The sequence below is a fragment of the Pleurodeles waltl genome, chromosome 1_2 (genome assembly GCF_031143425.1).
Source record: "Pleurodeles waltl isolate 20211129_DDA chromosome 1_2, aPleWal1.hap1.20221129, whole genome shotgun sequence".
Classification (NCBI taxonomy): domain Eukaryota; kingdom Metazoa; phylum Chordata; class Amphibia; order Caudata; family Salamandridae; genus Pleurodeles; species Pleurodeles waltl.
In genome coordinates this window covers 526,153,222-526,168,969 of record NC_090437.1, presented here as the reverse complement: position 1 = coordinate 526,168,969, position 15,748 = coordinate 526,153,222, and the positions used below count along the sequence as shown (strand labels likewise).

At 44.0% G+C, this 15,748-nt stretch overlaps 1 protein-coding gene across 2 annotated transcripts; it reads right to left on the bottom strand.

Annotated features, from left to right (window-relative positions):
- Window positions 1-365: 365 nt before the first annotated feature.
- Window positions 366-14,890, bottom strand: PCDH18 (protocadherin 18). Of its 2 annotated transcripts, none has more exons than XM_069242113.1 (4): window positions 11,836-14,890; window positions 9,607-9,692; window positions 9,336-9,502; window positions 366-1,402 (listed from the first exon to the last, which is right to left on the bottom strand). In XM_069242113.1, exons 1-4 carry the CDS (start codon window positions 14,329-14,331, stop codon window positions 720-722), a joined length of 3,432 nt encoding a protein of 1,143 aa, XP_069098214.1. In that variant the 5' UTR covers window positions 14,332-14,890; the 3' UTR covers window positions 366-719. The 2 variants fall into 2 exon arrangements, with proteins under 2 accessions (XP_069098214.1, XP_069098206.1); XM_069242105.1 differs by having other exon boundaries at window positions 11,824-14,876.
- Between the last annotated feature and the right edge of the window lie 858 nt (window positions 14,891-15,748).

The window sequence follows — 15,748 nt, the reverse complement described above, 5'->3', positions numbered from 1 at the left end:
CCAGCAGGCTTATACAAATGTGCAGAGTTGTGGCATAAACCTGAACTTTCTATCCAGGTGACCTAAAATATCATTAAACATGTATGTATTTTGACGACTCACGCACAAACATGGTTCATGAACTGGAATACAATTTTTAGAGAAACACAGCAAGGCAAATGCAAGAAAGACTGAAAAATACTGAACTCTACCTTTGGCAGCCCAATCCCATTTCCCGAGGAAGAAGAAAATGAAGTACTTTTATGCTTTTTACAAATCGTGAAAAGTTTTTATTATCAGAATGCAACACTGAAATGAGTTTTTGGATTAAGAAATTCTAGGAAAGAATGAGTGTATGTAAGTGAATTCGTTAGGGACACTCTCCATTTCAAATATAGTGCAAGGATATTATTTATTTCATGTATACATAGTTCAGTACGTGTGTATCATGTAATGTCACAATAAAGAGTGCCAATGTGTACATGTATGAACACATGCTTGCATTACAGAGTATAAAAATATAATTTATTTATTAAATTACACATAAATATAAGATACAAATGTATTTTTAAAATACAAATAAGGATATTCACACTTGCATTGTGTACATACGAAAATACATATTTTAATATTTAACATACACGGACACATTTATGATAAATGCAACTGATTGGCAATGCCAGTTTTTCGCAATAGTTCCAGTTTTCCATAAATATGGAAAAAATAAAGCTTCAAAACAACTAGCTCTGTCTTACATCTTGTAACAACTTGTTAATTTCCGCAACCAGCTCGGTCGCGTCCATGAGTTCGTGTTTGCCCTCACCAAAGTGGTTGAGCATATTGTCAAAGTCATCTTCTTCATAGTTCTCTGGGATCTCCTCCATGGCTGGCAGCCATTTTGAAGACGGTTGTACACCTGAATGTATCCCCAGGGGCGGCACGTTATTGTTTGTGGGGCACGGAAAATAAGAGTTTGCTGCCCACGCTGCCACCCCTTGGGGGTAACTTACAGTCTTGGCCGCCAGGGGCCCTTTCTTGCGCTCCAAAGAATTGGAACAATCCACTTCATTACATTCGGTGTACGCGTCCATGGATGGTGGTAAAAGGCGCTGGAAGACACTATTCATTTCTGAAAGGAGGGAGGAAGAACAAACATCAGCCGCCTCCTCGTCCTCAGAGTCTTTCCCAAAGGTTGAGAAGCTCTTCTTCTTCTCGTTGGTGTCGACGGTATGCACCTCGTCATCGAGCTGTGGTTTCTGCTGTGGCTCCTGCGGTTCCTCTTGCGGCTGCTGCGGGGACTGGAGCTCCTCTCCAGGAATGAAGAGGTTGCATCTATAGTCAGAGGTTGGAGATGGCAATGGAGGCATCCAGCACTGGTCCGAGTGTCCCAGAACACGGCATTCATCTGTGCAGAGTCTCATTGCTGTGTGGAAAGAACACAAAACCATTAATTTATCAGCTTTCAGCAAATAACCCAGTTTACTGCAGAAAGAAGGCCTATCAAAGCATGGAAAAAATACACATCAACACAGATTCCTATAAAAACTGCATTGGGGGAGTCTGCTGCAAAAGGACCAGAATGGCCTAATACTCAACGTATTCCTGTTTGCTAATTAGGAGCACACTGGGCCGCGTGCTGTGCGCGCTTTCCAATTACAGTGAGAATCAGGCTCAAATAAACTTTTTGTGTTAAGGCAGGGTAACATTTTATCACGAGTTCAGATGCGGAAATATATTGCAGTTAGAAGCGTCTGGTAAAACTGTTGAAGTGATCACTGTGAATTATGTATGAAAAGATTTCAGCATTCAGTCAGCTCCCAGCCAGCCAAATGTCTCCCCTTCTGTCCTTCTCTTGCCCTGCTCTGCCCTCGCACTGTTCTCTGTGACACTGCAGAACAATCCGCTCCCTCCTCCAATCCATCTCCATACGCTGTCCAGCTGCCACTGCCTCGCGAGCAGACCCTCGGAGCCCGACCCCCGTCCCCATTACTTTCCCTTTACATCTCCTATTGAGCGTGCTCTTTGGCCCTTCTGGCCCTCCTGCTGCACTTCTTCTGACATTTTGGCTTCCAGGGTGGGTAGGTTTGTTCATGAAAATGTACAATACACACAAATTATTATGAGTGGGTGACAGGTGCGACTGGCTGTCACAAGTTATGTCATGTTCTAAAGATTCTGTCTATGGGATTGTGCAAATTTTTGTTACACTGGTGCACCCCCGGGGTATTATTAGTGCATTTCTTGTTATCCGGAGTGTTGCCATTTTGCAAAAAAATGAGATTTGGCATGATATTTGACCGCTTTATGGTGGTCTGAGTACAACACTTCTTGCAGCAGACATTATAAGCCCGAGCAAGACATTTTCTCTCCAACCAGTCCCCAGCAGGTATATTTAGGGACTTTAGTGTGCGAAGAGAGAAGTCACTTGGGATATCAGAGATGTATATTGTGTTTAATACGTGTAATTTCCCAAATTGTTTGTTGGTTTTGTAGAAAAAAACATGACATTTTGCACACTTCTGCATGACTACAAGTTTCAACAATTAACATACCTCTGCACCAGTGAGTATAAAACAAATCTAGAAACCACGGGTAAGGCATGAAAATAATTAAGGGCAAAAACTTTGAAATAAAAGACAAAGAAGCCACTTCGGAGGTGAATGAAGAAGTAATATTCCAAATGTTTTACTATGATACGCCCCTTACTCCTCGTCCTATCGGTATTTTCTTCGAACCTAACATGTTTCACCCATCACTGCCTGATAGCCTTGGTTCTCTGCAAGTCTTACCAGTCAGAAATGTATGGCAGACCAACTTTTCTGCCAGCAATAGAATGCATCTGCCGCCCAGTATGTTCCTCCTTGTATCACTTGGCCTATTATGCAGACAGCCCTGATGGGGGTGCACTGGTCGCCCTGGCTCAGCTCGCTGGGGGCAGGGGGAGAGCCCAGGCAGAGGCATTAACAGTGAGGGGATTCGAAGAAAGGGAAAACAAAACAATGGGAGGCCAGATGGCTTTGGGGCAGCACAACATGCTGCTACATGGAAATCAGCCTCCATCTGTGGGACCCTAACAATGCAGGCCTGCAGGGACCAGGGCGATTTTAGAGGTTATTCACCTTGGGGCTCTGTGGATTAGAGTTTACAGCATGTCCCTAAAGACTGCCCTACGACTGACATTATTTTACAAAGTGAGATGTCAGCATGCCTATGTACACACAGAAGGCTGGGATGATGGGAATAGCAGAGGAGGAGGGAGATTAGCATAGGTGACTGGAATCACAGAACGGCAGCGCAAAGGAGTGAAAAGGCTGCAAGAGGCCTTCAATTAAAATAATTTTTAACTTGATATGTACCAAAAACCAAATGAACGAGGCTAGGCCAAGGAATGAACCAGATTTTGAAAAATATATTGTAAAGTTATAATGTTTGCCTGCGTCACAACTGACTTAATGTCATCACTTTACAGTGCACTGTGGCTCCACTTGGCCCTGAGAGCGGACAAAAATAAATGTGTGAACGGCCCCAAATCCATATAATATTTAATTGCTAATTCTGATACCCACAGGTGCTGGGCATCTCTGATGTATTTTACCAACCTGGCCCTGAAAACACGTAGGGTCCGATTTAGCATTTAATGAATGGGTTATTCTGTCACAATGTAACAGATATCCTGCCCACTTTATTACACACACCACAGGATATAATCAGGGCCACTGGAATTATGGGGCAGTGAATGACCAGACTATACAGAAGGGTTGACTGAATTATGCTGTGAGAAAAGGCAAATTATGCACCATAATGCGACTCATTTAATGTTAGTAGTACATCGTTACCTTGCAGCTTTTAAATGTTAACATTGTCTTCGCACAGCTATCACCTCACTAGTACACTCTGACACCCAAATACTGAAAAAAGGCAACAAAAAGGTGACCAATGAACATTTTCAAAGTGCCATCCAAATGAGAGGCAACAGTGTCACCTTGCTTTTAGTAACTTTTGATCTGTTTCAGCTAAAAACAGTTTTTTGTTGAAACCTCTGGATTATACAGCACAAAATAGATTGTGGCAAACGCTGCAGATCTATAATTATGAAGAAAAAGCTGTGACCACAAAATCACATAATTTAAGCAGCCCTGGATATAATGCACAGGTAAAAAAGCGGACAGGATATCCATCATCATGGGATGGAGTAACTCATACTCCAAACCACCTGCCTTATAAGATGCGCCATAACAGCAAGTAATGCACTTGTAATAGAGTAGACTTAATGCCTGCCACATTGTGATAAAGTAACCAGTTCTCCAAACTCTAAATTAGGCCCATGTGTCTTACCCGAAGGGACTCTATAATTTGCAAATCAATGTAAAATAATTTCCCCTGGCACTGATTAAAGTTCTGCTCTTCCAGCCTCAAAACACATCCTTGAGTTACCAAATTGCAACCTGACCTCCAAAGTATATTTCTGCTGCAAATCAATTCTCTCTCTTGTGCACTATGGGAAACATTTTCTAAATCAAAAACACTGCATCAGTATGCCACAAAACTTTATAGTTTAAAATTTTGAGACTAAAAGCCACAATTGTGCCAGGCAAACCAATGGAAATCTGATTTCGACAATATGTACCTTTTATGTACTCTGGGTACTCAATGAACAATAATAATGATCATGCATGGGTACTGCCTTCCTAAGAGTGCATAACATCAACATGTATTGTTACATAGTCTGATGCATTGATCTGGCATGTCACTAGAATAGACAATACTGACAGAAGTGTAACCATATCAAAATAACAGTTATACATCTGACACACACACATAGGTACTAAGAAGGAGGAATTAAGTTAATGGTAGATATTCTATTTCAATGTTGACCTTCCTATTAACTAGCTGTTAAATCTCATTGTTGATGTTCATATAAGAGTGCAAATCTATTGAAGTTTTAAAAAAGGAGGCAGGACATCTCCTGTGCCTGTCTAGTAGTGGTCAATTTTGCCATTCAGGAATGCGGCTGGACCACTGCCACTCCGTACCAGTACACCATGATCCCCAATCCATGGGTGCCCTGATCTTGGACAGAATTATCATCTGTAACTAGAGCCCAGTTGCCATGTAACAGCTGTTTAACCACACCCACTATTGGAAGTTTTGGACGATGGAAAGCAAATTTGTCCCACTCAGGATCCAATGCTATGCCCCTCATGCATGGCTCTATCCCTTTACCTCACAATCTCCTTTTTGGGCAAAACATACAGCTAAATAGGTATCTATGGAGGCTGGGAAGCATAAACATCTCCTTCAACTTAAACTCCAATTGCAAGGGCAAGCTTTCTAGCACTTACCCATCCTCACAGCCCCCTTGCCAGGCTTGGTGAGAATTTTAAGTGCTAAAAATGAAAGAACGTAAGACATATCTTTGGGAATATCTTCTCAAACTGTTGGTATTCTTCCTCAATTTTGGAAATAAGTAAACAAATTAACGTACACTTAATTTGAAGCTAAAATCTTATTAAGTGATGCTTAGTTATAGAGGTTTCAGAGCCATCAAATGCCACACAATGAGTGTGGTCTGTATAAGACACCAGCATTCCACTTACATGACAAAATCAGTATTAAAAACATGTGCAATTTTTCAGTGCCATTGTTTCAAACTCTTCACCTGGGCCACTAAGATAACTTTCTCTCACAAGTGTTCAGATATGAGCTTCAATACAGGTATTAGAACACACATGGAATGTCTATATCAGAAACCCACTTAGGAGTGGATTGAACATGGTTCATTTTAGTCAACAATAATCTGCATGAACGTCTGCTCCCAGTTACCAGTGTTACTAGTAGTCACTTAGGGAAAACTAACATGTATGAGATGAAAACAATAGCAGGGGTGACGCACGAGGCTGCATGAACACATGCAAGGCACGAGAAGAAAAAAGTGGGGCAGTTTGATGGGACAACAGTCTTATTAAAGGGAAGAAGAGGACAGGCAGAGAATAAAATGTGTAGTGTGAAAGGATGGAGATAAGAGAAAAAAAACACATTCCAGAACTGTAGATGGTGAATAGATAAAAAATGGGACGATTGCAGGAGAGAATGATGAAGAGGAAAGTGCTTAAGATTCAAGGGATGAAGATAGAGGGTGATGTGACTAGGTGAAAAATGAGAGATGCATCTCACATAACAGAAAGATAACAAAGGGAGTGGGAAGAGCTGAAACAGAGGACAGCTGCAGAAAAGAAAGCGAAAAGAGATCAAATCAATTTAGTTTTAACTCAATAATGCCACTACTACCCAGGTTTAATACCCACCAGCACCATTCCTTAACACCTCCCCCCTTCGCCTAGCTCAAGTGGTAACGACCCTTAATTACACATGTACATTTAAAAATACGGTGTTGCAGTCTGCATCATTTCTTATTAATTCCATATGTGGCAGCAGCCAGATAACTGTCCCCACAGCTATTTATAAACAAAGGATATTCATGATATTTCGTTTATGTTGAAATCAAATAAAAAACAACTGTTGCATATACAGTACAGTGATATCAAGATGTTCCTGGTAACGGCACAGTGCAAGTCACCATGGTGAAAAAGTACACACTGCACAGACAATATACACACACACATATGAACCTACTCACTGGAACAAATTGCATCTACATCCAGACAAGTACTAGTTCCAGGTTATTTGTAGTTCAACTATAAATGAGTGGTCAGGGCTAGAAAATTGTTAATGTTTCGGCCCCACTGAGTCATTCAAATGTGGTCTTCTTCAGGACAAATAGCAAGTAGCAACCTAACGGGCTGGTATTAAAGATTAAGCAGCCAAAAAGGGGGACCAACATGATCTGTGAGTCTGGCCAAATACTTGATATAGCTCACTCGAGCAGCCAGCATTATCACTTCGGGACCATGGGGCCTTTCATGGCACTGATCACTCATTCAATATAAACACACCATCTTGAATATTCTTGAAAGGGAGAAAGAGTAAAGAATTAGGAAAGTAAAGAAAGATGGGAAAAGAAGAAAAGGACTGGAGAAAGAGGAAAACTGGGAGAAGGTAAAAGGAGGAGCAGGGAGGAGAAAGGGAGGAGGGAATAATGGGTTCCTCTTCCATTCAATCTCATATTCTATTTCTCACCCTATGCTGATATTATTAAAAGTGGCAGTCAAAACAGACATTCAAGTTTTATGTATTTGTTGTCATAGTTTACAAGACCAACTTTTGATGCAACCAAACATGTAAATTATAAACTCTTGTAACATCACTTCTCATATGGGTTTAACTGAGAAGGTCACATTGTTTTTAATACATAATTTTACCACAAATTGCAATGAAGCATACATGTATTGCAGATTAATGTTTCAGATGCAAAGTGTAAATTATGTGTTAATTGAATCCTCTAGGCTTTTTTAAACGATGAAACAATGGTTTAAGTGGTGGTGTCTAAATAGGACCCAGGATATAGAATACACACAATTCCATAACATGAGGTCACACTAAAGCTTGTGAGTAAAAGAACATGTTGCAAACAAATAACAGAAACAATGTAAAAAGCTTGTTTTTATTCTAAACGTAAACTCATCTGTAGAAAGATCTTTGGAGCATGAACAGATGTGTGCAGTAGATTTTTTCCCCACAAAATACCCATCACCCCACCACGATATTATTCCTCTTGTCTGGCTCCACTAAATGGTATTATTTAACTCAACTGTACAGTTAAACTCTTTAACAGACTGCATAGGTGAAAATTACCTTTATAGTGTCCAGTGCACATTACAACAGGCTAATACACTAACCTGTACTGGTATTTTGCAAAATATTTTCCACATAAGACTTATGCTTGCCAACTCTTCTGATCATGTCAGATTTACCATTCAGGGTTCAGTTTCCATCACTAATCCATAACTATCTTTCAAAAGACTGGAAAAACAAGCTAGGGTAGAATTTCTAGACCACAAAAATTATCCTTGAGGGTGGATTGGGAAACATCCCATAGAGTTAACGAAAGTGGTCTGTGAAATGAATGGAAAATATGAGCCTGAGGAAAAGTGGCTGTTCACAGAGCCTTCCCACATATGCAACACAAACTGCCAAATGCAGCTGTAAAAATGGAGATTCAGCACAAACGTGAGCAAACTGATATTTAAGAGTCAAGCTTCCTAAACACAGAACAGCGAGGACAAAAATATAAATGTGCCTGTCACAGTTTGAAAACACGTTATCCACAAACAGCCTACAATGGATGTGCAAATGTTCAAGGAATACCCTACACAGATGTAGGCATTCACTAATCACATTAAGCGATACTCACTGAGATGTCCAGTGACAAATGAGGCTTACCAGAACCTGTAGTCTGCACTGCAATTATAGTCGTGCATATGTATGTGAAGTGGTCCAGTTCTAGACGGTCATTTATTCATTTCGGGATGATCCCAAACTTCCAAAATCCACGTTTGACGGCCACTTGCACCACCTCGAAGTGAGTGTAAGTGATGTGCACACCCACCTAAGGGTCAGTTGTGCAGCCTGTGTGACATGACCTTCCTATGGTGATGCATGACTGTGGGCATGCTTACCACTGTGCAATATCATCTACCCTTATACCTCCATATTATGAAAAAATAAGTTTCTTTGAGTGATAAAGACTTGGAGAGATAATGTTGGCCTATGTTTTGGAGGCTTTCTGTGACCAAGAAACAGGCATGACAACACTAACAGAGTCTCTCAAATACTTCATAAAGGATCAAGAAACTTGCAGGAGGAGTCATCACACACGTAACACTTTCAAATAACTAGTGGGACGATACAACAACCTTCCACCCTCGACTCACACAAGGCACAGAAGCCCTCCTTTTGAATTCTGGGTTTGTGCATTTGGATATGTTTGTGCAGGATGTACATAATAACCTCTTACACATTCACATTCATCAGAAACATAGATGAACTGCCAAGTTTGATTATCTCAAAAATGTCATGGTGAATTAGGCACATGTCACCATGTATTCTGAATAAAAGAAAGTAGGCTGTAAGGAGGGGGGGGGGGGGACACAAGATGGAAGAGATAAGCATTGAGAAAAAAAAGTGATGGACATGGAAAGAGTAACTGATTACAGATTTCAGAGATATGGAAGACAAGGATAACTGAAGAAAAAGGGTTGATGACATAAAGTTATGGCTAGAAATTCAAGGTAGTCACTAACAGAAGACAAGAAGGAAACAGGGCAGGATGTTTATTTAGAAAATAAGGATATGGGGAGAGAAAACTAGAGAAGATATGGAGAGACTCGAATGCAGTGGCAGTAGGAGTACTCAGTGAAATATTTAACATTTACTAAAAACAAGTAAATGGGGGTTACCTGTAGGAATTCTGTGGCCTTCTGCAAGGAAAAGATCACTGAATCCTTCACCCAGAAGACGGTCTATCGGAGAATCTCTGCCCATATCATAATCACTGTCCCCTGCTTCACTGTCGCCCCGGCCGCTATCTTTGAGGCTAAACTTATCCATATCTTGGAGGGCATATCTGCAGATACAAAATACAAGAGTTCAAGTACACATTACATAGAACCCCTTTTTATACAGTTGTAGTCCTATCTTGGGGTTAGCTTGTACAGTTTAGGAACTCACCTATAACTCCGGGAATATTTATTTCCTCTGAAACTGGGTCTTGGCTGATACTGGCCTTGGTGAAGCATGGCAAGGAGCTGTGAGACCTTTATGAGAAAATGGTATAATAAGTTTCAGAATGAAAAAGTAAGGCCTCCATTGATGCTTTTGAAGGTTACTTCTCTACATATGCGCACATTTATTAAATATTTCACAAATGCAACATTCACACACACATTGTACCCACTGGTTACGAGATAGTTATATTACAATATTAATAAGACAATTCTAAATTTCAAACAAGTGCAAGCTTCCTATGTATACAATGAAGTGAAAGACATGAAAGCAAAGTGTGGTTGCAAAGTATTCTTAACTTTAAAACAAGTGTGTATATATATATATATATATATATATATATATATATATATACAGAAGCCCTTCTTTCCACTCACCACCCCCCTCCCCACAGCACCTCGACCTCTTTTTTGATGGAGAGTTGGAGAGTTTTGAAGCTACTGAAGCCAAGCCATAAGACATTTACCATAGATAATTACATAAAAATTCCCTATCAGACTTCAGGAAGGACCTCTGGCTCTCCTTTTTGTAACGTTCAGTAGCGCCTGCAAAGCAAATAAATGCTTGCCCAACAAGGTCACACATGTGACTCCAGGCACGTAGCCACGATGATAGACCACTAATCCAACATGGCAGAAGGAGGCCACTATTCTGTTAATATTTTTTCCGATAAATGCCCATTTTCGAGATGTTTAGGTCTGTGGGAATAGACATTTACTTCGGACGTTTGCATGCAGAGTGCGAGCTGGATTGAATGTTGACCTCCCCAGACCCTCCCTGGTGATTTTTAATGTAAAGTTCGTGGGGCGCTGCAGTTCTTGGCCAATGTGGATTCAGTTGTGATCAACATTGCAGAAATGAGCCATCGTTCTTTGCAAACTTGTGACGTAGTAGTGTCAAGATGCTGATGTCCTCCGAAAATTTGCAGAGTGGCATGTCAGTCTCCATGTTGCCCTCCCCAGGCACTTCTGTGTGCTTCTCATGGCAACACTCAGGATGAAAAGTGTACCTTCCCCAGACATTCCAATCTGCACTGCATTGCACTAGCTGCAATGAAGGCCTGTGAAGGCAGCATACAGCATTGCACTAGCGGGAAGGAAGGGCCCATGGAGATAACATTGCACTAGCCGAAAGGAAGGCCTGTGATGGCAACATATAGCATTGCCTAGCTGGAAGGAAGGCCTGTGAAGGCAACATTCAACACTGCACTAGCCGGAAGTGCAGGTTTTGAAGGCCGGAAGGAAGGTAACATGGCAAAACGAACCCTCTCTACTATGAAAATCTCTGCAGAATCTTCAGCCTGCGACTTCAAGTCCATGGAGTATAGACCTCAAGTAGGAAGAAGAGGGGATAGATTGTTTGGAGAATGTCCTTTTTAAGCAACACATTCTTAATCTATAGTTGCACGTGCAAACAACATCATTGTTAAGGAAGAATTATTGAACACTACATAAAACTGCATAGAGTCCCTATCTGACATTTGCTCTCTTAATAAGTGTAACAACACACATTCATGGTTAATACACAAGTAGAACACAGGGTTCGTCTAGTTATACAAGTAGCTGGATATTAAAAAATATATCTTTAGAAACGAATTTCAATTCATAGGTCTTTTCATCACCAATCACACCAAGCTCTAACCTATTATCATTTTAAAAGTAATCAAATCTCAGATCTTCCTCTTATTTTAGGAACAAAACATAGTACCCACTAGAACATCTTTAAGACATTGAAGGCATTTATAAATACCAAAGTACAAGAGTCTATTCCACAGTGCAACTGTTTTGACTGGAAAAAAAGACTAGCTTGACAAGAGATTGAAGCTCTCTTTCAAGTATCAGTGGATCACCTGGTGTGTTCTGCTGCTCTGACATTAAACATGTACCTTGTCAGTATGTGTACAAAACCAGTCATTTCATCTTTCTTTTAACTTCAGTAGACCACCACAACTTGTTGAGTTTTCACAATAAATCAAGCATCTAATCTAGCATGCGTGGCATGAGACTGGGCCTCAAATGCATAAGTAGTTATGAAAATTGATTCACACTTGCTCCTTTACTTTAACTTCACTCTTACAGTTTACAAAGTTTTGAACACTTGCACAAACATTTTACATAAAAATGCATCACCCATAGAAGGTTGCATTGATACTTGTGTACTTACAGATGGTCTTACCTCAACGACGGGTGTGGCATGGGTGAGTTCCAATGAGAAGTTCTCAGGCACATGGTTTGAGGAGATGGTCACCAGGCTGTTTAGGGACTGCCGGCTGTGCTGACTTTGCCTGCTGCTCATTTGCCCTCTTTCTAAAGTTGGCGATGATGATGGAGATGACCTGTGGTGAGATCTGATGGGCAAGGTGCCGTTCAGTGTGGGCACCAGCGTAATGTCCCCCTTGTGGATCTGTCGTGATGGCCTCTTAGGGTGGTGCTGGTAGGTTGATTCTGCCACACGACAGTTGTAAGATCTGGTGTCCTTTTTTTCTCTGTTGCATCTAGTGGCAAAGATGACCATGATGACCAAAAGGACTGCACAAATGGCTCCCAGAGAAATTATTATTATCATGGAGACATCCAGAGAGGCTTTCCTTGTGTGGGTGGCTTCAGTGCTGGAAGCAGTGTAGGAAGGTTCGAAGGCGAAGCATTTAAGGACAGCTTTGGCACTCAATTGAGGACTTCCTTTATCATGAACAGTCACAAACAGTTCCCATTCTGTGTAAGGAAAGGACTCCATGCTTATATTCATGTAAATATCACATGACTTTGGGTCCATTATGAAGATATTGTCCTCGTTGCCTGCTGTGATTGAACAACTAAGTTCAGAATTCATGCCAGAGTCTCTGTCATTGGCCCTTATCTTGGTAACAAGGAACCCACTTTCAGCATCTTTAGGGATCGCGATTTCTGCAGTGTTGTTCCTCAGTGCAGGGCTCACTATAATAGGTGGGTTGTCGTTCTCATCAAGAATGGTGAGAACCACTGTGGCATTGGTAGAAAGCTGTGGCTCGCCTCCATCTCTGGCCTGAACTACGAAGGCCACCTGGTTCACATCTTCATGATCAAACGTCCTAAGGGCATAGATGGCCCCATTGGATGGATCAATAGTCACATAGGTGGTGATGGAGCTCCCTAAAATGTAGCTGTCCAGAATAGTATAGGTCACCAGACCATTGTCTCCTCGGTCTGGGTCGGTGGCCATAACCGATGTAATGTAGGCTCCGGGAGAGTTGTTCTCCGCCACCACAATTTCGTATCGGTTTGTCTGGAAGCGGGGTGGGTTGTCATTGACATCATTAAGTTGGACAGTGAAGTGCTTGACAGTGGAAAGGCTTGGAATGCCCCTGTCCTCGGCTATTACAGTCAGACTGTACTCCGACCGCTTCTCTCTGTCCAGTGAGGCATTGGTGGAAATGACGTAGTTATTCTCGTAGCTCTTTTGGAGTTTGAAGTGCCCGTGTCCATGTAGTTTGCAAACCACTTCACCATTCAGGCCGGAGTCCTTGTCCTGCACCCTGACCAAGGCCACAAAGGTTTCCAAAGGCGCCGCTTCGGAGATGTAGGTCACATCTTCTTTGCCAACGGCCATCAGGTTGATGCTCACTTCCGGTTTGTTGTCGTTGATGTCCACCACGTTGATGATTACCTTGCAGTGCGCAGGGATAGGATTGGGGCCCATGTCTTGGGCCTGGACGTCGATCTCGTAGGACTTGGTGGCCTCGTAGTCCACCTGCTTGAGCAGGGTCAGGTGGCCCGTCTCCGGATCCACCTTGAAGGTCTCCAGGATCTGTGGTGACACGTGGCTGCTGAAAGCGTAGACAATCTTCCCGTTTGCACCTTCATCGGGGTCTGTGGCGTTCAGGTCGATGAGCAGGGCGCCCGGCGCAGAACTCTCGGGCAGCTGCAGGGTGTAGGAAGGCCTCTCAAAAGCCGGACTGTTGTCGTTGGCATCAGACACGGTGATCTTGATGACAGCGGTGCCCTGCCTCTGGGGCACCCCCAGGTCTGAGGCGGTCAACTGCAGCTCGTAGCCTGCCTGCTTCTCTCGGTCCAGCTCCTTCAGCAGCACCAGCTCGGCGTACTTGGCGCCGTCGGTGCGGGAACGCACTTCGATGCCAAAGCAGTCTGCGCCGGAGAGCGCGTAGCCCTGCAGCGCGTTGTCACCCACATCGGCGTCGGTGGCGGCGTCCAGTGGGATGCGGGTGCCGGCGGCGGCGCTCTCCGAGATCTCCAGGGCGATCAGGGGGCGCGGGAATTGCGGCGCGTTGTCGTTGATGTCTAGCACTTCCAGCTCCACGTGCAGTATGCGCAGGTACTCAGTGGGCAAGGTGATCACATCAAACTGCAGCGAGCAGTTGGCATCGCGCTGGCACAGCTGCTCACGGTCGATGCGCCCGGCCACGCTCAGTTCGCCGGTATCGTCGCGCACCCTCAGCAGCTGTGGCCCACCGCGCTGCATGGCGCGGAAGCGCACGGCCGAGGGGTCCGGGAGCTGGGCCAGCAGAGCGGCCACGTCCTCCGAGAGACGCGCCACCACCGTGCCCTGCCGCTGCTCCTCGTAGATGCGGTACTTAAGGTTGGTGGCCCCGGATCCTCGGAGCAGGAGCAGCAGGAGGCACACGAGGGGCAGGAGTCCCCGGTAGAGGCTGCGCTCACCCATCTTCTTCCAAAGCATCCTCCGCGTCCCGAGAACTCACAGCACGCTCTTGCCAAACTCCCTGGGCGGTCTGAGCCCAGCGCGCATTGGGTCCCCAGAACCGGGGAGCAGGCAGAGACCCTTCTGCAGAACAAGGGAGTCCGGGTAACTTCCAATTTTCAGCCTTGTAAACTTTCCCTCCTCTTTCTCCCTCCTGTGACTGCTGCCCGCGACAGGCTGCGTCGTACCCCAGGAAGGATGCTGCAGGTCTGGTGTCGCCTCTTCCCTGCTTCAAGACTTGTCCTTGGAGGACGGAACCGTGTTCTCCGCTGCAGCAGGTCCGGTACCCCTGTTGTAGCTGTTGCGTTTAGGGTTACTCTTCTCTTGCCCACCTCTTCACTGCTGCTCTCAAGCCTGCACCGCTGCTTTCCCTCCAAAGACTGATCTCTGCCCTCCTCCTCTGCTGACACGCAGACTAAGCCCCCCTCTGTCGCCCACTCCAGACTAAATTCTCCACAACTTCAGCCTTCAGCACAGACAAAGCTTCACCACGACTCTGTTTTTTCGCGTCTGGTGCTGAAAGTGCGCCCGGCCAATCAACGACTTGGTGGAGCCTGGGACGGCGGAGTCACAAAAGTGCAGGAGGGAAAGTGGATGGCGGGGGCGGAGGAAGGGAAGGGAGACGGAGAGGGTGGGGGAGGAGGGGTCCCTCCCACACGGCATTCGCTTTCTACGAGTGTGCCCCAACAAAGAGGAGACAAATTACTAGAGAACAAAACTTTAACAACAGCCCCGTGTCCCCTTTATTTTCGTGACACCTTGGATTGTTATCTGTACTATTAATTCGTTTTCTTTCTCCCTGTGACCCCGGACTGTATGTCCCTTGTCCAAAGTGTAAGAAAGGAAACTTTCTGTGGGGGGAGAATCAGTTTAAAAAGGGGGTTCTTCGGAAAAGCGGTTCTGCCGCATCGTCGACCTTCGTCCACTTGTTTGTGTTCTCCATTCTACTCTGTGGAATGTTGCATCTTTCCGCAAACCTGCCTCCCCGCTCCCCCAACACACCGTCACCCCAGTCCTACTGAAGTGTTATGTTCCCAATATTCGGCTGAACTTTCAGGAAAGTCATGAATCTGGATAAATGCTTTCCCGGAGTTTTTGTTGTTAATGACGAGTCTGTTCGGCTGTGCGTAAAATGGCAGATCCTTGGTTTCAGCAGGCAGGGCTCTTCTGGTGGACCTGACACATATCAAATCTGCACTCCCATCGGGGTTGGGGGACGGGGGCTGCTGGGTGTACTGGCTTGCACTTTTCTCATTAGCTGTTTTAGCCAAGGTCCAGTACATGCTCTTTGAGAATGCTAGCAGACATCACGTTTATTACAAATTACATGCTTCATCTTGCTGCACGTTTATAAGATATAGGGTGTATCTGTAGGTGCTGTATGTGCACAGCACTG